Source organism: Amblyraja radiata, chromosome 21 (genome assembly GCF_010909765.2).
Source record: "Amblyraja radiata isolate CabotCenter1 chromosome 21, sAmbRad1.1.pri, whole genome shotgun sequence".
NCBI lineage: Eukaryota > Metazoa > Chordata > Chondrichthyes > Rajiformes > Rajidae > Amblyraja > Amblyraja radiata.
In genome coordinates, this window is record NC_045976.1 from 11,074,632 (window position 1) to 11,097,753 (window position 23,122).

A 23,122-nucleotide genomic window follows, 5' to 3' on the forward strand; every position below is an offset into this window, starting at 1 on the left:
ACCCTTCTCTGATTGGACCAATGGGTAGCTTTGTAACAAGCGAGGTACAATGACATGGTCGCTCAGAGTTACCTCTTCTCCCATTGGGCCACTGGGTTGCCTTGTAACAAGTGTGGGTCTATGACCTCAACAGCCATTGTCTTCGATGAGGTTCAAAGCCTTCCCCTTGCCACTTGCCCATTGTAGAAGATGAACTGTTTGGTGCTTGGGATGATCTTCCGATTGGAGTGAATAATCTGGAATGACATATTTATTGTTGACACACACACACACCCACACACGCAGCCAGACACACACGTACGATTCAGTTGATCCACAAAGTTGTGAAGTGATCGAAGTCTATTGGGGATGGAAACTGCTCACCAACTACAATTCCGATGCGAGGTTCAGAAGGAAACCGAATATCCTTTCGCAGCCTATTTAGCCTATTCCAATCTTCATATATGTTTAATGCTGGTTGTCTATATCTATTATTAATCACTATAAATCATCTACTAATTAATTAATTAATTAATTGTGGATTAATTAATGGACTATAATATTTATAGTTTATAGTGTTAATTATGAAATAAACGATAAATGCTATAATTACCGTGATGGAACTAAAACTCAGGCGAAGCAAGGGTAGAGATCAAAGGAACTGCAGATGCTGGAATCTTGAGCAAAGCACAAACTGCTGGAGGAACTCAGCGGATTAGGCAGCATCTGTGGAGGGAATCGACAGGTTACATGGGTCGGGGCACATCTTCTGACTGGTTGTAGTGGGGGGGGGGGGAGAAAGCTGCAACAGAGAGGTGGGAGAGGGACAAAATCTGGCAAGTGATGGGTGGATACAGGCGAGGAGAGGGTGGGTTGGATTGGCAGATGGATGGGGTAAGCAACAAGGGCTAGAGGTGAGGAGACAAAAGGATGTTGGATAAGGAGAAAAGAGGATAAATGAAAAAGCCAGAGGGAGGGATTGGGACATGGGGGAGGGGTAAGAGGCGGGATGAAAGGAAAATGGATGACTTGAGGATGGGAGATGAGCGTATGGCGGAGGGGAAGGGGTAATGGAGATGGTGGGAGCAATGGAGTGCGCACCAGGGTGGCGTGGGGTGGTGGCAGGGAAACAAACCTAACTTGAATACACAAATCTGTTCACCTGACCAAGTAGAGATGAAATGTGTTAATAAAGTCCCTGAGAAAAAAACAATGACAGGAGTAAACACAGTTAACATGAAGCATCTCTGATGTTGACACATTGTTGATGCATTGTTATTGCTGGAAGACCAAACTGAGTTCTTCTGAATCTGTTGGTTTTGTGTGAACGGAAATTTGATGAGAAGCACTTAACACCTGAGTGTAGATGGCTCCTTCTTTCCACAAAATTTGACTTCAGGAATGGAGACATAGATTTGCTCAAAACCATTGAACTTCTACAGAAACTGGACATTCCTATGGCCAACATTTACACAGAGAACTATGTGAAGGTCAGTATTGGAAATGGCGATTGCAACAGATCTATTCTTCAATAGCTGTTGGTGTAATTATTTATAATTAAAGAAATATGATACAAAATAGCATGTGCGGGGCAGGTTTATACACAGGGGTGGTGGGTGCCTGGAATGCACTACCAGGAACATGTGAACACTTTTGATTTTTTTCCAATAAAGTCACTGTTCATGTTCACTGTTGTGATATGGATCACATACTGTCAGAGATTAGTTTAATTTAGTGCCATGTTCGGCACAGACATCATAGGTAGAATGACCTATTCTTGTGCTGTAGTCTTTAATCATTAAGTTTAGTTTAAATGAAAATGGGGAGAAATTTATTTAATTAGGGGGTGGTGAATCTGTGGAATTTATTGCCACAGATGGCAATGGAGGCTATGACATCGGGTATTTTTAAAGCGGAGATTGATAGGCCCTTGATTACTAAGGGTGTCAAAGATTTTGGGGAGAAGGCAGGAGAATGGGATTGCGAGGGAAAAATAGATCAGCCATGATTGAATGGCAGTGTAGATCCAGTGGCCCGAATGGCCTAATTCAGCTCCTATGTCTTATGGTCTTGGTTGTTGGTTAAATGCCATTGAGTAATCTTGCTGTTCTATTTTGGTATTGTACAGGCTATTGACAAAGTGAAACATCGGAAGTTTGGGGCAGAGGACTTCATTTATATTTACAAGGTTTTCACCAGGCGATCATTGCCTCATGACTTATTCAAACAATATTCTTCTGATGGCAAAAACCTTACAACTTTTGATCTGCTGTACTTTCTGACACATGACCAGCATGAGATATACGCAGATGAATACAACGCTTTATCGATAATGCAAAACCATGAACCTGTGATGAGATGTAAGTATTGATTCTTTCCTCAGTAGAATTCACAGCTCACAACTCTGGATCTTGAAAGCTACTCGTCAAATAATGTAGACACATGAAGGTACACACAATTGCTGGGGAAACTCAGCGGGTGCAGCAGCATCTATGGAGCGAAGGAAATAGGCGACGTTTCGGGCCGAATCCCTTCTTCAGACTGATGGGGGGTGGGGAAAGAAAGAAGGAAAAGGGGAGGAGGAGGAGGAGCCCGAGGGCGGGCGGATGGGAGGGTGGGAGGAGACAGCTAGAGGGTTAAGGAAGGGGAGGAGACAGCACGGGCTAGCCAAATTGGGAGAATTCAATGTTAATGCCATAAGGACGCAAGGACCCCAGACGGAATATGAGGTGCTGTTCCTCCAATTTCCGCTGTTGCTCACTCTGGCAATGGAGGAGACCCAGGACAGAGAGGTCGGATTGGGAATGGGAGGGGGAGTTGAAGTGCTGAGCCACCGGGGGTCAGGTAGGTTATTGCGGACTGAGCGGAGGTGTTCGGCGAAACGATCGCCCAACCTACGCTTGGTCTCACCGATGTAAATCAGCTGACATCTAGAGCAGCGGATGCAGTAGATGAGGTTGGAGGAGATACAGGGGAACCTTTGTCGCACCTGGAACGACTGCTTGGGACCTTGAATGGAGTCGAGGGGGGAGGTGAAGGGACAGGTGTTGCATTTCTTGCGGTTGCAACGGAAAGTGCCCGGGGAGGGGGTGGTGCGGGAGGGAAGGGAAGAATTGACGAGGGAGTTGCGGAGGGAGCGGTCTTTGCGGAAGGCAGACGTGGGGGGAGATGGGAAGATGTGGCGAGTGGTGGGGTCACGTTGGAGGTGGCGGAAATGGCGGAGGATTATGTGTTGTATTTGCCGGCTGGTGGGGTGAAAGGTGAGGACCAGAGGGACTCTGCCCTTGTTGCGTGTGCGGGGATGGGGAGAGAGAGCAGTGTTACGGGGTATGGATGAGACCCTGGTGTGAGCCTCATCTATGGTGGCGGAGGGGAATCCCCGTTCCCTGAAGAACGAGGACATTTCCGATGCCCTGGTATGAAATGTCTCATCCTGGGAACAGATGCGGCGTAGGCGGAGGAATTGGGAGTAGGGGATGGAGTCTTTACAGGGGGCAGGGTGGGAAGACGTGTAGTCCAGATAGCCATGTGAGTCAGTGGGTTTGTAATGTATGTCGGTCAGGAGTCTGCCCCCTGCGATGGAAATTCCCGTAGAAACATGGATCACTGTGGTGTCGTGGTAGAGTCGCTGCCTTACAGGGCCAGAGACCCGGGTTCAATCTGACCTCCGGTTCTGTCTGTGCAGAGTTTACATGTTTTCCCTGCGACCGCGTAGGTTTTCCTTGGGTGCTCTGGTTCCATCCCACATTCCAAAGACGTGCAGATTTGAACGTTCATTGGCTTCTGTAAATTGTCCATTGTCCCTAGTGTGTAGAATAGTGCTAGTGTATGGGGTGATCGCTGATGGGCAGGGTCTCGGTGGGCCAAAGAGATAGTTTTCTACGCCAAATCTCTAAAGTCTAAATCGCAGATACTGGTTTATTAAGGAAAGACACAAAGTGCTAGGGTAACTGAGCGGGTCACTGTGTAACATAGATCTAGCGTGAACAGGTGATTGATTGTCGATGCCGAAGGGGCTGATTCGAGGCTGTATCTCTAAAAAGAATATAAACTGGGGAAATGCCTTTTATAAAAGAAGTCTAATATTGCAAACCACAAGGCCTGTTTACCATATTCTCCAAGAGAATGGTAAAACTCTTCCAAAGTCCTTAGAGGCGAAGACTATGAAGACTGTAGAATTGAAAACACCCCCCACGACCCAAAACGTTGTCTGTCCATTCCCTCCACAGATGCTGCTAGACCTGTTGAGTTCCTCAAGCACTTTGTCTTTGCTGTGTTGTCCATGCTGACCAAGATCAGATTCAGATTCCGATTCAGATTCAGATTCAATTTTATATGTTCCATATAATTTACAATGTCATTCAGGCAGCTAGTCCCACCTGCCCACGTTTGGCCCATATCCCTCTAAACCTTTCCTATCCATGTACCTATCCAAGTGTATTTTATATGTTGTTATAGTACCTGCCTCAACTACATCCTCTCGCAGCTCATTGTGTCAAAGTTCGTCTCTTAAAAAGCAGACAGCAACAACATTGGTAAAGGTAAACCAAGGCAATCTTCAATCAATTTGTCAGACGGGAGTGGCGAGATCTACAAAGAGCACACACGTTGCTCAGTGCTCCTCGGGCTCCACTCACAGAACAAAGTAAAGTTAGCGCAATTATACATTTTTCTTCTCAGTAAAACACTCCTACCAAGTCTGAATATGGCATGACTGAAAGATTCTATAGCCTTTCAGAATATAGGAGAAGCTGGGTCCAAATCACGCTCATCCAATAACAAGTTATTACTTATCTCTGGAGCGTGAGCTATTTTTTTACAATATTGGCTTCTTTATGGACTTGAAAGAAGCACATGTTATTACGCAGGTTTCCATCTTAATGTCCTTATTAAAAAGACAACCTGTCCTCCATATTGTGTTCCATATAATTTACAATGTCATTCAGACTTGGCACCAAGCAATTATTTTGTTCTTCTAGACCATGCTTTTGCAGAAGAACGACTCAATTTTGTAAACTATATTAGATTTGACTATTCACTCTTTCATTTGTATATACCTACCTCCTTCTCAGTGAAAATGTTACCATCAGGTCCCTATTAAATCTTTTCCCTCTCACCTTAAATCTTCAGTATGTCCCCTGGCTCATGATTCCCCTGCCCTGGGTGAAATGTGCATTCATCCTATCTATTCCCGTCATGATGATATACATACATCACTATAAGATCATCTCTCAGCCTCTTGCACCCTCAGGAGCCCCTTTTTATCCAGGGTAGGGGAATCAAGAACCAGAAAACACAGATTTAAGGTGAGAGTAGAAAGATTTAATAGGAACCTGAGGGGCAACATTTTTTACTTTGTGTGAGGTGGGTATATGGAACGAGCTGATAGAGGAGGTAGTTGTGGCAAGTACAATAACAACAATAAAAACATATTTGGATAGGTACATACTGTAAATAGGAAAGGTTGCGAGTGATATGGGCTAATTGCAGGTAAATGGGATATTTTGGTTGGTATGGATGAGTAAATGACCTGCTTCCACAGTGTATGACTCTGACTATATATTTTCATTTAACTTTTTATTGAGTGCAAGCAGAATAATATAACCCTGTTGCTGACAAACCTTTCCAACAAATATACTCCAGAGGACCTGAGCTTCATTCTTTTTAAAGAACTGATGAACTTTCAAAATAGCTGGAGAATCAGTCAAATGACCATAGACAGCATGTCAATGGAATGTTTGAATGGAATGAAATAATTAATTTATCCGCCCAAAATACTTTAACCAACTAGTGATAATATTAAATAACCATTTGTCTAATAAGCTACTAGGATATTGCTGGGCTCAATTACTTTATATTCAGTGGATTTCATATAACTTTGCTTTTCATACTCAAGTTTCCAAAGTTTTACTCCACACACTGTACATTACTGACGTTCCATTTCACACTTCTTGTATTTAATTTTGCATTGCAAGACCACTACAACTTTGTAATTAGCTTGTACGAAAGAAAGTATCAAAGGTATGTTTCATTACTTTTGTGTGCAAGTTCAGAGTCCAGGATTGAGCTCACCTGGAGTGACCTTTGGGGGAAACCTTTATGCTGTAGAACAGGAAGAATGATTGCTTTCTTTGACTCCACACACTTGTGCCTGCTTGTACGGAAATTCTTGTGCTCTTAAAGTCTTGTACCACAGCCTTGTGTGTCAATTCACCCCCGGCAACAGTGCCAAGAATCAGGAGTGATTAATAGCCAGCCTGATAAAGTGCCATTAGGGTACCTCACCCCCGTCAGAATGCATCCTGGTGCGTTTCAACCCCTGTAAAAGAAGCGAGGAAGAGAAAATAGAAATAAAATCTAATTTTAATCATTATTCTGTCACGCAGCTAAGCTGAAAAGAAAGTTGATGAGTCCCTGTGGCTTCCTGAGATACATAACCTCTACAGACTGCTGCATCTTCAATCCAGATCACATCAAAGTCCACCAGCGCATGGACCTGCCCATGACGGCTTATTTCATAGCATCTTCACAGGACACGTTCACCAACAACCAGTCAATAGGACAAAGCGACATTAGCGGATATATCAGGTAGATGATATGTAGCCTGAAATGATTCCTAATTATTAACGTGAGATTACAATGTTGTAATTCATGTGGCAGAGACCGTAAAATAACAGGACAATGTTAAGTGTTACTCATTCTTTTATGTACTCAACAATATATTTTGTTAATTGCTACTAAAGCTACAAGTTTTATCACAATAATAAACACAGTACATAGATCAGTACAGCACAGGAACAGGGCCTTTAGTCCACCAAAGTGGTAGAGCTGCTGACTCCCAGCGCTGGAGTCCCGGGTTTGATCCTGACCTCGGCTGCTGTCTGCGTGGAGTTTGCATGTTCTTCCTGTGTTGGTTTCCTCCGGGTGCTCCGATATCCTTCCCCATTCCATAGACGTGCACGTTTGTAGGTTAATTGGTCTCTGTAAATTGCCCTCAATGTGTCGGGAGTGGATGAGAAAGTGGGATAACATCGAACCAGTGTGAACGGGTGATCGATGGTTGGTGTGGAGTTAGTGGGCCAAAGAGCCTGTTTCCATACTGTATCATTCAATCAATCAATTCAGTTCAATTCAATCAATCTGCATATCTAAACCAGTGTTTATTTGCAGACAAAAAGATCCCGGTCTGTATATAACTCAATGCTATTGGTTGCAGTAAATCAATCTTGTTTATATGTGAACTATCACAAAATAAACACTGATGTAAACTAATCCCATTTGCCTGCACATGGTCGATATCCCTTCATTCCCTGCCTCTTAATTTTTCTGTCTAAATGCCTCTTAAAAATGTTGCTTCATGCTTGCTTCTACCACCTCTCCTAGCACTGTGTTCCAGGCACCTATAACCCTCTGTATAAAAAAAATCTGCCATACCTATGACCTTTGAACTTTTCCCCTCTCACCATAAAGCTATGCCTTCATGTCTTTGCCATTTCCAACCTGCGGACATTTTTTGTGTACCTTATATATGCCTCCTATAATTCATAAACTTCTCTCATGCCAGCCCTCATTGTCTGGCGGTTCAGACTCAATTCCCATTCCTTTTCTCCAGAGATGCTGCCTGACCCATTGATTTACTCCAGCATTTTGTGTCTATACCCAGCAATCTCTTCCCCTGCTTCTGTCCACTTTAATGTGTATGAAGGAACTGCAGATGCAGGTTTAAATCGAAGATAGACACAAAATGCTGGAGTAATCCTGGATAGAAAGAATGGGTGACGTTTCAGGTCGAGACCCTTCTTCAGACTCAACTTAAAGAGTCTGAAGAAGGGTCTCGACCCGAAACGTCACCCATTCCTTCTCTCCAGAGATACTGCCTGTACTGCTTAGTTACACCAGCATTTTGTGTCTTTTGTCCACCTTAATGTTATACAAGGCATTCAACAACTCCTCCCACTTTATATCGGCAGCTCTAGAATATCAACAAACCCCTCCATAACCTTAGCATTATCCATGTCCTTCTCCTTGATGGTGAAATGCCAGAGTCACCTTCATTATTCCACAAAACCAACACCAACTTTGGAATTCTCTTGCATTGTGTGGTTTAATGCTGGAATCAAAGTTTAGTTTAGAGATACAGCATAAAAACAGATCCTACAGCATGCCGAGTCCACACTGACCATCGATCATCCATTCACGCTAGCTCCATGTTATCCCACTTCCTCAGCCACACCTTAGGGGAACTTTACAGAGGGCCAATTAACCTACAAACCTGCACATCTTTGGGATAGGGGAGGGAAGCAAAGCACTTGGAAGAACCATCTGCGGTCGCAGGGATAACGTGCAAACTCCACACAGACATCAGCTGAGGTCAGGATTGAACCTGTGTCTCTGGCACTGTGAGGCAACCCATCGACCCACTGTGTGCCCCTGTGCTGCCCTAAAAGTTGTTCCCAAAAATTTAGCCAGGTTTATATTAGGATGTTGGAGAGGCAAGGAATGCAGATGCTTGTTTATACCAAAAAACAGCTTCTGAAGAAGGGCCCTGACCCGAAACGTCACCTGTTCATGTTCTCCAGAGATGCTGCCTGATCCGCTGAGTTACACCAGCACTTTGTGCTCTTTTTCATCAGCATTTTCTCTTTGCGGTCTTCCCTGCTGCAATCAAGCTGAAATTTGTGCACCATGGCTATTTACCAACGCAAATTATTCACAGAATCATATGCTTGACTACACGAGGACTGCTTAAGTTTTAATGGCATTCTAAGCCATTCTTACTGCTTATCACACAATCCCACTCTACATAATTAACAATGTATGAGGAGAACAGGTTGCCGAAATGGAAATATAAAAATTCAAGTGATTTGAACATATTTCTTATTTTTTTCGGAAGCATGTTTATGATATTTCGGTTTCCAGTTCCATCAAACGTCTGCAGCTCAAAATTCATTTAGTGCCGCTTATAAAATTAACACATTGGTAAGAATTCTTTAACATGGCTGGCAGCACAATCAATTGGATGATGTCACAGTTGCTGGGTTCCAAGAACAGCAACAGATAATCAGCAAATGAGACCTTATCCTTACAAATATTACTCAGGTCTTTGTGAAAGCTTCCTTTGTGATTGTGGGGAGTGTCATTATTTTGCAGTAACCACAGATTCTGGCTCATTCTGTAATTATATTAATGCCACATGTGACTTTATGAAAGAAGTTCTCTTTAGTTTAGTTTGGTTTTGTTTTAGTTTACAGTTACAGCATGGAAACAGGCCCTTTGGCCCACTGAGTCCATTCTGACTATCCATCACCCATTCATACTGGTTTTATGCTATCCCATTTTTGCATCCGTTTGCACAACTAACTTACAAGTGAGAGGAAACCGGAGCACCCGGAGTAAACCCACGTAGTTACAGGGGGAATGAGCAACCTCAACACAGACAACACAATCGAGGTTGAGATCGAACCCAGGTCCCTGTGAGCTGTGAGGTAGCAGCTCTTCCAGCTGTGCCACTGTGCTGCCCCTATTTGTTGTCAATTGATGGATTTTCCCACGATCTGTTCAAGAAGCACAGTTATACATTGACATTAGAGATAACTAGTGGAAATTCTTAACATGTGTTTCCAAAAGTATTATGGGATCGTTTCCTGAAAGATAAAAGGATGCTTATTTTTGATCATACCGATAGAGGTGTCTTCATTCATAAAAAAAAAGTTAAGATAGCATGAATGCAGCTGTACAAGTCATTGGTGAGACCACACTTGGAGCAAAGTGCGACACTGGTCGCCCTGCTGCAGGACGGATGTCATTAAGTTTGAAAAGATTCACTGGAATGTTACATGGGCTGGTGGGCTTGTGCTTTAGGGAAAGGGCGGATAGGCAGGAGTTTTTTTTCTTTGAGCGTCAGAGGCTGAGGAGTCAAGGGCCTGTCCCACAATACGAGTTTACCCAAGAGCTCTCCCGAGTTAAAAAAAAAATCAAACTCGTGGTAAGTACGTAGAATGTACGTAGCAGGTATGTCGGAGCTCGGGACGTCTCTTAGTAGCGGCTCGTAACGCTAACGGCATGTACTAGGGAAACACGGTAAGCTCGTAATGTTTTTTCAACAGTTTGAAAAATGGCCACGAGAGCCCCCAGTACCTACGAGCGGCTATTACCGTAATTCTCCGAGTTCGAATCAGGGGAAACTCGGGAGAACTCTTGAATTACCTCGATCAGTGGGACAGGCCCTTAACTTTATTGAGGTGTTCACAATCCTGTGGGGCAAGACAGACATCAGGGATAAACTTTTCACTCGGATGGTAGTCCGTATCTTATGAGAGAATAAAAACAATGCCTTTAAAAGATATTTGGACAGGTATATGGATAGGACAAGTTGAGAGGGATATGGGACAAATGTAGACAATTGGGACCAGCTCAATATGCTATAAGTTCACAAGTTCAATTTGCCAACTTGGTCGAAATGGACAAGGTGAGTAGAAGGATCTGTGCTGTACAGCTCTATGAATCTATGATAGACACAAAATGCTGGAGTAACTCAACGGGTCAGGCAACATCTCTGGACAAAAGGAATAGGTGACATTTTGGGTCGAGACCTTCTTCAGAATATATGACTCGGTGTGTTGATTGATAAAAGCATGGCAGAAAGGATGTTTACCAGTGTAAATCCCCTGTACTAAACTATTAAAGAGATTTTTTTTAATAATTAGAAGAAACTGGGAGCATGACAACGTGTTTAAGAAAGAACTGCAGATGCGGGAAAAATCGAAGATAGACAAAAATGATGGAGAAATTCAGCGGGTGTGGCAGCATCTATGGAGCAAAGGAAGAGGTGACGTTTCGGGTCGAGACCCATCTTCAGACTGATGTGGAGGTGGGGGAGGGAGGGGGGGGGCGGGAAGAAGAAAGGAAGAGGCGGAGACAGTGGGCTGTGGGAGAGCTGGGAAAGGGAAGGGAAGGAGGGAGAAAGCAAGGACTACCTGAAATTGGAGAAGTCAATGTTCATACCGCTGGGGTGTAAACTGCCCAAGCTAAATATGAGGTGCTGCTCCTCCAATTTGCGGTGGGACTCACTCTGGCCATGGAGGAGGCCCAGGACAGAAAGGTCGGATTCGGAATGGGAGGGGGAGTTGAAGTGCTGAGCCACCAGGAGATCAGGTTGGTTAGTGCGAACTGAGCAGGCGAAACGATCGCCAGGCCTACGCTTGGTCTCACCGATGTAGAGCAGCTGACACCTAGAGCAGTGGATGCAATAGATGAGGTTGGAGGACGTGCAGGTGAACCTCTGCCTCACCTGGAAAGACTGCTTAGGTCCATGTATGGAGCCAAGTGGGGATGTAAAGCGACAAGTGCAGCATTTCCTGCGGTTGAAAGGGAAAGTGCCAGGGGAGGGGGTGGTTTGGGTGGGAAGGGACGAATTGACCAGGGAGTTACGGACGGAGTGGGCTCTGCTGAAAGACGAAAGGGGAGGAGATGGGAAGATGTGGCTACTGTGGGATCCAGTTGGAGGTGGCTAAAATGTTGGAGGACAACGCAGTCAGTTATCTTAATCAAAAGCACATTGTGACAAGCAGGTACATGTCTGAAGAAGGGTCTCAACCCAAAATTTCACCCATCCCTTCTCTCCAGAGATGCTGGCTGTCTCTCTGAGTTACTCCAGTGTTTTGTGTCTCTCTTTGGTTTAAACCAGCATCTGCAGTTCCTTCTTATACACACCATGTTGAGCAGAACGAGTCATCAGTTTCTTGTGAAGTGCATCAGGTATGTAGAAAGAAGAGAGGCAAATTAATATGAATTTATTCCGGTGCATGGATGTAAAGGAAATATATCCCATTGCTGAAAGAAAATATGCAGAAAACATTAGATATAGAACCATTTTTTCCTGGGTTTTCTCATTAGAAAATGGAGTGAGCGGCTCAAACTTAGTCCAGAGAAGGAATAACTGTGGGTGACTCAGTGGTGCAGCTGGTAGAGCTGCTACCTCACAGTGCCAGAGACCCAGGGTTCATCCTGACCTCGGGTGCTGTCTGTGTGGAGTTTGCACATTCTCCCTGTGACTGTGTGCGTTTCCTCTGAGTGCTCTTGTTCCTATGTTATCCCACTTTCTTAGCCATTCCCTACACACTAGGGGCCTAACCAGAGACCCAGGTTCAATCCTGACTACGGGTGTTGTCTGTATGGATTTACTTTCTTTCTGTGATCGCCATCTCCAGTATCTCACATTCATTTGTCTTTTCATCTCTGGTCTTTGTCCAACTATCTGCCATTCAAAAGCCCCCCCCCCACCCCCCCCCCTACCTGTATCCACCTATCACACTCACCAAGTTTTGTTATGCTACCCCCCCTCCCCCACTTCTCTTCCAGCTTTTTCTTCCTACCCCAATCAGTCCGAAGAAGTGTCCAAACCCAAAACGTCACCTATCCATGTTCTCTGGAGACGCTGCCTGACCCACTGAATTACTCCAGCACTTTGTGTCTATGTTTTTTTAAACTAAACTACACTTTGGGGAAAAATAAATACACAGCCTTCTAGTTCCTCTCAGTTATTTATGACTCATTTAGCTTGTCTGCTTCTGCTTTCCCTTTCACCACCTTGTTATCCAGTTCCCAATTCCAGCTTCATCACGAGTCTATCTTTGTCCTAATCAAATCTAAAAATCAATCTATTTCACAAATTATAACTCTGAATGTGAATTAAGTTACGTTCAGCTCAAGGTACCACTCTAATTGCAGCCTCTCAATGCTATCTGCTGATTCACGGCATGTAATGTTATTGTAATTGTACAAAAGATTTCGGGAAGAAATAGTCAGAAGTAGGCACTTTGACCCACCATGTTCACACTGAATACTCAGGGCCGTCTTAACGCATGGGCACACTGGGCAGTTGCCCGGGGCCCCACGAGCATAGGGGAGCCCCATGCTAATCTATGTATTGTTGAATGTTATTGTAGAACATGAAAACGGAGAAGAACATCGCAAGTGCATGACGGCATATTTGATTCGGCATAAAGAAACTGCAAGTGTAGGGGCCCCAGTGCACTGCTTTGCCCGAGGGCCTATAATGCTCTATAATGCTGTTAAGACAGCCCTGTGAATACTGAGTACCCATCAGAACTAATCGCATTCACTAGCATTTGATCTGTTTCCTTTTATACCTTGGTGATTCAGGTGTTTCGATTTGTCTAAAGAAGCATGGAAACAGGCCCTGTGGCCCACTAACCCCATGCCGACCCTCAATCATCCTACACACTTGGTGCTATTCACAGAGGCTAATTAACCTTCCTAACCAGAGACCTGGGTTCAACCCTGACTACAGGTGCCGCCTATATGGAATTTGTACGTTCTCGTTGTGACCACATGGGTTTTTCGCTGGGTGCCCCAGTTTCCACCCACATCCCAAAGACGTACAGGTTTGCAGCTTAATTGGTCTTTGTGGATTTCCCCCCCAGTGTGGAGAGAGTGGATGAGAAAGTGGGATAACGTAGAACTGATGTGAACGGGTGATCGAAGGTCAGTGTGGACCCAGAGGAAACCCACGCTGCGACATGCAGAACATGCAAACTCTGCACAGACAGCACCTGAGGCCAAGATTGAACTTGGGTCTCTGGCACTGTGTGGCAACAGCTCTACCCACTGCTCCACTGTGCCGCCAAGATTGCCAAGATATGTCCCATTCACAAAGGCAGGCCAACTCTGATCTGGCTAATTACCAATCCATCAGTCTACACTCAATTATCAGAACCTGATGGAATCCTGTCGGTGGTTTTATCAATTTGATGCTGTATTACATTCTGCCAGGAGCCTAGCGATCATCTTTGACAAATAAAACTTATGGAACCTACTAAATGTAGCTCATATGAATACCATCACCTTCACGTTTCATAAGCTCATATGTGATAGGAGCAGAATTAGGCCATTTGGCCCATCAAGTCTACTCCGCCATTCAATCATGGCTGATCTATCTCTCCCTCCTAACCCCATTCTCCTGCCTTCTCCCCATAACCCCTAATGCCCATATTAATCAAGAAACTATCTATTTCTGCCTTAAAAATATCCATTGACTTGGCTTCCACAACCTTCTGTGGCAATGAATTCCACAGATTCACCACCCTCTGACTAAAGAAATTCTTCCTCATCTCCTTCCTAAAGGAACGTCCTTTAACCTGTTCCCTGCCAGGTTTTTCCCCTGAGACCATAATCTGAGTATACTCGGGATGGGGCTGAACATATTAATTCTGAGGCTATGACTTCTGGTCCTAGACTCTCCCACTAGTGGAAAGATCCTCTCCAGGTCCACTCTATCCAGGCCTTTCTCTATTCAATTGAGGAATTCCCTACAAATCACAAGTACTGTATATGGTTATTCCTTCATTGTAACTGGGTCGACATCCCAGAACTTCCTGACTAAAAGCACTGAAGAAGCTCTTTCGTAACTACTCGAGGGCATTGAATGCTGGACTTATTAACATGCCCAGATCCTGTAAATTAACAAATATGAAGTATTTGGAAGAACAGCAGGATTAGATCAAGGGAAATCAGCAGGGAAATATGAATCAATTTACTCTGAGAAACTCAACTGGATTTAAGCAGCAAATTTGTAGAAATTTACTGTTTGGTGATTTCAGAAAGTGGTTGGATTGTCTCGTGAGTTTTTACATCTTATGATGACCTTTTAAAATTGTTTGTTGATTATGCATATAATGAATCAGGTTGACCTTTTATATTCCAAGCAGCTTTGACAGTGTACTGTTGCTTCGAGAGAAGAAAGAGAGAGCGTGAAAGAAAGAGACACGAGAGAGTGAGAGAAAGAGAAAGGGAGGCGAGAGAAAAAAAGGGGAGTGAGAGGAGAGAGAGGAGAGTGAGGAGAAAGAGAAGATAGTGAGAGAGAGGGAACGAGAGATAGTGTGAGGGAGAAAAAGAGAAGAAAGAGATAGTTAAAAGAAAGAGATCGTTGATGGCTTTGATTTATCCTCTTGCATAACTTTCATTAATTTGTTCTACGTACCTTTTCACATCTCTCGTTTCCATCTCCCCTGACTCTTAGTCTGAAGAAGGGTTTTGATTCAAACATCAACTATTCCCTTTCTCCAGAGAGATAGATAGACGGACGGATGGATAGCCAGACAGACTTTTTAAAATTTATAAGAATAATCTTAGCTTAAACTACTCATGGATCCACAGACTTACTTGGCTAACTCCCACAGCAGAATTAGCATCTGTATTTGAGGGATGGGATTTATCATCAACAGTTCCTGCACAAAACTTTGACAGAAACATATGCTGGTAATTTGGCAGCGCCTCATAAAATGATTAAATAATGCATGGGAAATCACATTGAGTCCCTCAGACTTGGTTCCCAAATTCCCAATGCTTGTTCCCACTGCGCAACTTTCTTTGCCATGACTGTTAATTAGTGAAGTCTATCCCACTCCACTGACTTGAGTGCATTTGTCTCAACAAACTCTTCAGTGCAGTACTCAGAGGATGCTGTGATATCTGAAATTAGTTTAGTTTAGTTTATTGTCATGTGTACCGAGAAAGACAAAACATGATTACAATCGAGCCATTTACAGTGTATAGATACATGATGAGGGAATTAATTGTGTTCCCTCTTGTGCTATCATGTACACTGTCTAATGGTACCATTCTGAAAAAGAGGGACGGGTTCCCCTTAGTGTCCAGGGAAAGATTTATTTTTTAATCAACATTTTCAGGTAAGGTAGAAACCACCTGCCCGCGTATAAGCCACAAGTATATACTTGTGTCATTATTACAGGTGAGACACAAGGAACAGCAGATGTTGGAATCTTGAGCAAAACACAAACGTGCTGGAGGAACTCAGCGGGTCAGGCAGCACATGTGGAGGATATGGACAGATGACGTTTCAGTTCGGAGCCCTTTGAACCCGCTGAGTTCCTCCAGAACCTTGTATTTTGCTCATGATTGAATTACTATGCTTTGAAAGTACCTGGTGAATAATTTTGAGAGCTTATGATGTTGTGAGTCCTGCAAGATTGCCTTTATTTTCCAGAGCTAGATAGCTAATTATTAAACAATTAAGCTAATAAATTTGTCAAGCCTCATATTTTCAACTACTTCAGTGACTAATAGCGTATGCATTATTGTTAGGTCAACGAAGAGAAAATGAATGGGGCATTTTGGTGGTGTTTAGATAGATACATGGATATGCAGGGAATGGAGGGACGACAGACGCACAATGGGCTAAGTGTTCGGCTGGCAACCGGAAGGTAGCTGGTTCGAATTCCGCTTGGAGTGCATACTGTCGTTGTGTCCTTGGGCAAGACACTTCACCCACCTTTGCCTGTGTGTGTCCTTGGGCAAGACACTTCACCCACCTTTGCCTGTGTGTGTGGATGTAATTATGTGAAGCACTTTGGGGTCAATGCAAGTTGACTAAAAATGTGCTATATAAATAAAGAAATTTAATTTAATGGATCACGTGCAGACAGAGATTAGTTTAACTTGGCATCATGTTCAACATGGGCATTGTGGGCTGAAGGGCCTGTTCCTGTGCTGTACTATAAATGTTAAGACAGTGGCCTCCAAATTCACTCCCTATATTTTACTCAATTCTGTTGATGTGTGCAGTATTGCCAGATAAGGGATATACCAACCTATCACAATGTTGCCAACTATTTGCAATGTCTGTCCAAGATTAATTTTTACCTTGTTGTGATTAATTAAGGTAATTTTAATGCCAGTAATAGCGCCCATTATAATCCGCTTAAATGTCTAATACATCTTGAAGCAATTTGAATCAATCTTTCACAAGATGGCTCTTATCCCAATTCTTGTAATCGATGCAGAGACAGATTTAATAAGCAGAGGTTCTGTGAAATAAAGACCAGTTTATGGTCTTATTACATTTTTTTTTCCTATGTCCAGGATATTGTGATTATTTTAAATCAGTCTTATTTAAAAAAAAAACTGAAAGAGAAGTATCATCTAGATTATATACATCCTGTGCAACCGTGAATCTCATTATCAGTAACACTGAACATCAAACTGATTCCAGTTGAGAGTTGGATGTGCTTTCCAGGTGAGTTGGATGTCTTTACCAGTTGAGTTGGATGTCATGACAGAAGTCTCCTCGTGGCGATCCCTGGAAGCGACGACACCATGCACTCTGTGATGCGTCGGGCGACAATTCTGTCAACATGTTGGACGACGACAGAAGCCAACATCGTCTGACACACGAGCAAACGATCGAACTTCCAGTTGAGTTGGACTCCATTCCAGTGGGTTGGACGTCTTTACCAGTTCAGTTGGATGTCCATGCCAGTTGAGTTGGTCATCAGTTGCTCTGCCACTTTCATTGCCTCACAGAACAATTATGATCTACTTGGCAACCTATCAATAGTTTTGTGTGTCATCCCCTCTGGCAGCTGTCCATTGATTGTAGGCATTGAACATTCTTCATCAGTTAATGACCCGCGCCTCCATTGCCCAACTCCAACCCCTCCCTCTCACCCCCATGAATATCCTTTGGTCTTTATGCTTTATTCCTTTCTTTCTCTAATATCCAGGCTTCTTCAGAAACTCACTGGCCATTCTCATACAAAACCACAAGAATCCACATCGTTCTGACACTTAACTACTGACTCTTCATATTTTGCCAGCTCACCATATTGCAACACCCCCCTCATCCTATTTGTCAGTAAAGGCTGACACTTCCGTCTTCCTATTCTCAGGCATTCACTTGGGATTGAGGATGAATTGCTTCTGCTCTGGTTCTGTGGGATCTAAGGCGTCTAATAAGGCCAATGTGGGAAGTCATGGGGCAAGTAATAGCTGATGGGGCGGGTGATATGTGAGGTGTGTGCAATTCTTTTGTCTCTCATGCCAGGTCTCTGTGTTCTCCTGGTACATGTCATCCAGGTTCGCAGTTGGGCAGCATGGTGGGACAGTTGATAGAGGCTCTACCTCAGAGCGCCAGAGGTCCAGGTACAATCCTGACTCTGGGTGCTGTTTGTCTAGAATTTGCATATTCTCTATGTAATCATGTGGGTTTCCTCTGGGTTCACCCCACATCCCAAAGACTTCCGTTTTCAAGATACGGTGTAGAAACAGGCCCCGAGTGCGCGCCGACCAGCTGACCCGTTCACCAGTTCTATCCTTCTCGCTACTGACAAAGTACAACAGCCAATTAACATACAAACCTGCACATCTTTGTAAAATGGGAGCAAACTGGACCACCCAGAGAAAACTCACACAGTCATGGGGAGAACCTACGAACCCCGTACAGCAGCACCCGTAGTCAGGATCGAATCCGAGTCTCTGCCGCTGTGAAGCAGAAACTCTACCGCTGCACCACTGCGCTGCCCGTACTTATCTGTGTCTTCCAGTCTTACAGAGATGCTGCCTGACCCACTGAGTTAGTCCAATACCTTTTGGTTGTACCTTTTATCCAGTGTCCCAGATTCCACTATAAATGGTGTCCCTGCAAAGGGATCGCAAACTCCGCGATGTTAAAGTCCCGCAGACTCCCGCGGCTTGGAACGCCCATCGGTCTGCAGGATAGGTCGCCAACTCCATGATGTTAGGCCGCAGTGGGGACGGAGATACAATACAGAAAAAAAATCATATCTCCGTCAAGGTAAGAGATTAAAAAAAAGTTTTCCAACCACTCCCCACATAAAACAAATCAATGAACACTAAACATACTTTTTAGCCAATAGATAATAGACAATAGGTGCAGGAGTAGGCCATTCGGCCCCTCGAGCCAGCACTGCCATTCAATGTGATCATGGCTGATCATCCCCAATCAGTACCCTGTTCCTGCCTACTCCCCCTATCCCCAAACTCCGCTATCTTTAAGAGCCTTAACTAGCTCTCTCTTGAAAGTATCCAGAGAACCGGCCTCCACCACCCTCTGAGGCAGAGAATTTCACAGATTCACAATTCTCTGTGTGAAAAAGTGTTTCCTCGTCTCCGTTCTAAATGGCTTACCCCTTATTCTTAAACTGTGGCCCCTGGTTCTGGACTCCCCCAACATCGGGAACATGTTTCCTGCCTCTAGCATGTCCAAACCCTTAATAATCTTATATGTTTCAATGAGATTCCCTCTCATCCTTCTAAACTCCAGAGTATACAACACATACTAACAATAACAAAAAGAAGAAAGACAGACAGACTGTTGGTGAGGCAGCCACTTGAGTCTCTTCATATCAGGCTGAACAGAATTGATGGATCCTTTGGTTTATTTACGTTCCTCCCTTGAGCTGATGAACAAATATTTATCCAGGTTGAATACCACCTCAATGCAGCACTGAAAGAAGCAACAGCTGATCCCAACACCACAAGAAATTGCAGAGAGTTGTAGATGTAGCCCAGTCCATCACACAGACCAGACTCCCCACCTTTGACACCATCTACATTTCATGTGCTCATACGTTCTAGGGAGCAGAATTAGGCCATTCGGCCCATCTAGTCTACATGGCCATTCAATCATGACTGATCTGTCTTTCCCTCTCAACCCCATTCTCCTGCCTTTGCCCCATAACCCCTGACACCTTTACTAATCAAGAATCTGACAATCTCCGCCTTAACAATATCCATTCATGTTCCCTTAGGAATGTAGTCAAGGAACACTCACACCCTTGTCGTTCTTTCTTTCCCACCTCTCTCGTCGGGCAGAAGAGACCAAAGTTTGATAGCATGTGCCACCTGATTCGAGAACAGCTTCTTCCCCACTGACCGGAGCTCTCGTATGCTAAGGATATATTTCTGATGTATCTCATTATAGCCCCTGCACTGTTGTTTCATCTAAACTTTCTCTACAGCTGCACTCTGGTTATTATTCTCTCTTTGCATTACTGCCATTATGTGACAGCAGGATTCAATGCCTTGGATATTTAAGCTTAAGGCTCATTGAGTATTTAGCATTAGCTTCCTGTTGGGGCTCGGCAGCTTAGCCTGAGGTTTGTGTGCTTCCAGATTTCAAAGCAACGTGAGCGGCGTGTTCCACAATTGAAGCTCAGCTACTGGTGTGAGACTATTCTCCTCGATGGACAATGTGACAATTGCTGCCCACCAACTCGTTCCTCTCAAAAATAAGCTTTGCACAAATCACACAAGAAAAAATATTGCTGTAAAATTTTAGAAACAGACCCTTCAGCTCTTTGAGACTGTGGACCAACTACTACTCATTTATACACTAACCCCTACCCTAATGTAGTTTATTCTTCCAACATTCTCATCAACTATACCCACACCCCCTGCACCCTCCAATTCTACCACTCCAGGGACAATTTACAGGGCCTAGCATAGTTTGCAACCTATCAAACTGGAGCATCTGAAGGAAGCCTATCCGATCACAGGGAGAACATGCAAACTCCACACAGACAGCACTGCAGGGTCACAAGTGAATCTGGGTTGTTAGAGCATGAGGCAGCAGTTCAGAAAGGAAGTGGAGGCTTTGGAGACAGTTGAGAAGAGATTTCCCAGAATGCTGCTTGGATTAGAGAAAATTAGTTATGAGGAGAGGCTAAACAAACATGGGTTGTTTTCTCTGGAGGTTGAGGGGAAAATTGATAGGAGTATGTGAAATTATTAGACGGGGTAGACAGTCAGAACCTTTTTCCCCACTGTGATAATTTCAAAGACCAGTGGATGTAGCTTTAAGATGAGAGGGGCAAAACTTAAAGATGTGCGAGCATGTTTTTTTACACAGAGGATGATGGTGTCACAGAGGATGACTCTATGACTGTGCAGTAAATGAAACCTTCTTCTCTTGTCTGGAAGGAGAAAGGTTATCTTAATAACCAAACTGAAGCCGACAATGTTTTCGCATGTTGCTTTTTTTTCTTCGAGCACGGACGGCATGGCGGCACAGCAGTGGAGTTGCTGCCTTACAGTGGCAGAGACCCGGTTTGCTCCTGACTACAGATGCTGTCTGTATGGAGTTTGTACATTCTCCCAGTGACCTGCGTGGGTTTTCCCTGAGATCACCAGTTTCCTCCCTCACTCTAAAGTACAGGTTTGTAGGTTAATTGGCTTGTAATAATTGTAAATTGTCCCTAGTGTGTGCAGGATACTGTTAGTGTGCAGGGATCGCTAATCGGTGCGGACATGGTGGGCCGAATGGCCTGTCTCCGCGCAGTATCCCTAAACTAAACTAAACTAAATTAAACCTGTGAGCTCACAACAAGATCCATTGAGGCTGGGCCGAATCCTCAAAAAAAAAATCAGAAAGCATCTGAAATTTAGTGAAAAACTAGACCAAGGTGGACCCATAGGGTCCCGTCCCCTCAACGCATGGTTGCGGTGGGGGGAAGGGGGGAGGGTGCGGCCTTTGGCGTCGCACACGCACACTAACCCACCCCGTGATATTATATTAATATTATTAATTCACTCCTTTTACTCCATCCCCCGCCCTATCCACTCACGCATAACTCCCAACTGTGCAGGTGTGGCTCGAGAGGGGGTGGAGAGGGAGAGGGAGAGGGAGGGGGTAGAGATTGAGGGGTGGTGGGGGGGAGGGGTGGCGTCACAGGATGCAATACTCCACCACTCACCCTTAGGTCCCAATATTCACCACTCCCTAGAGGGGGGGCAGAGAGGGGGGGGGCAGTGAGGGAGGGAGGGGGCAGAGATGGAGAGGCGGCAGAGAGGGGGGCAGGTAGAGGGGGGGCAGAGAGGGAGGCCTCCCTCCTCCCTCACCTCCCCCTCTCCTCCTCTCCCCCCCCCCCCCTTCCCCCCCCCCCCCCCCTCTCCCCCCCCCCCCCCCACCCTCTTTCTCTGCCCCAGGGATGGGGAGGGGTAGAGGCAGCACCTACCCAGGTCGTAGAGCCGGCCTCCCCACCAGGCACCAGGCCTTCCCACCAGCTAGGCTGCAGCTGGCGTGGACCAGAGTGAGGCCCGGAGCGATCTGAGGATGGAGAAAAGCAGCGGAGGGCCGGCCGATCGTGGCTTCCACGAGGGGAAGTGCACCCACAAGTAAATATCCAAGATCAGAGTTTTATAATAATAGATATGATATTCTGGCTTAGTACACAGAACTGCACAGCACAGGAACAGGCCCTTCAGCCCACGATGTCTGTGCTGAACATGTTACCAAGACAAACTACCCCTCCCCCTCCCTCTCTACCCCCTCCTCTGCCTGTATGTAATCCATATCCCTCCATTCCCTGCATATTCATGTACCTATCTAAAAGCCTCTTAAATGCCACTATTGTATCTGCCTCTACCACCACCCCTGGCAGTGTGTTTCACCCTCTGTGTAGAAAACAGGCCCCACGCATCTCCTTTAAACATTGCCCCTCTCACCGTAAAGCTCCGCCTTCTAGTCTTTGACATTTCCATTTAGGGATAAAGGTTCTGACTGTCCTTTCTGGTTGAGGTAGATGGAGGAAATGGGGATAGCTTTAGAATCAAATTAATCTTCACTGCCTCTGTAGTCATTCTAAAATAAACACAGGTGGACAGTCCGATTTGGGCTTAAATTAAATTAAATGGGCCAAACATCCACCATTTTCACACAAAGGGAAATGAGTATGGAATGAGCTGCCAGAGGAGGTAGTTGAACCAGGGGCTATCACAACATTTAAGAAACAGTACATGAACAGGTACATAGATGAGACAGGTTTATAGGGACATGGATCAAACGCAGGCAGGTGGGACTAGTGTAGCTGGGACATGTTGGCCGGTGTGGGCAAGTTGGGCCAAAGGGCCTGTTTCCACACTGTATCACTCTATGATTCTCTACAAGACTCCTTTTTAGAGAGAAAGGCTGACTAAAAGGATTGCAGACTTCTTTCAGTTCAAAAGCATTGTTGCATGGCATGATCTACAGTACTTATGCACACAAATTATCACCATAATCCCCGATATGTCAATACAAAGCTCATAATATAGGTTTGCTGAAATCTTTCTGCAGATTTGCTTCATAAAATACCATAATAATGTTAATGTTAAGTGCAGAGGAGCACATTCTCATGGAATAAGTATGGGAAATTCACAGAATCTTTTACCCAGGGCAGAGAAATCAAGAACCAGATGACATAGGTTTAAGGTGAGAGGGGAAGGATTTACTAAGTTTAGGTTTAGGGTTGTTATTATTGTCACATGTACAGAGGTACAGTGGGAAGCTTTGTTTTACATGTTATCCAAACAGTTCAGATACTCT

At 44.6% G+C, this 23,122-nt stretch overlaps 1 protein-coding gene across 1 annotated transcript in view; it reads left to right on the forward strand.

Moving 5' to 3' along the window:
• Positions 1-1,351: 1,351 nt before the first annotated feature.
• The window catches only part of plcz1 (phospholipase C zeta 1), a 67,429-nt gene continuing 45,658 nt past the window's right edge, over positions 1,352-23,122 (forward strand). Inside the window, exons 1-3 of the mRNA XM_033039515.1 lie at positions 1,352-1,469; positions 2,108-2,339; positions 6,366-6,567. Of these exons, the coding sequence (XP_032895406.1) occupies positions 1,437-1,469; positions 2,108-2,339; positions 6,366-6,567 (467 nt within the window). The 5' untranslated portion in view covers positions 1,352-1,436. The remainder of the gene's footprint in view (positions 1,470-2,107; positions 2,340-6,365; positions 6,568-23,122) is intronic.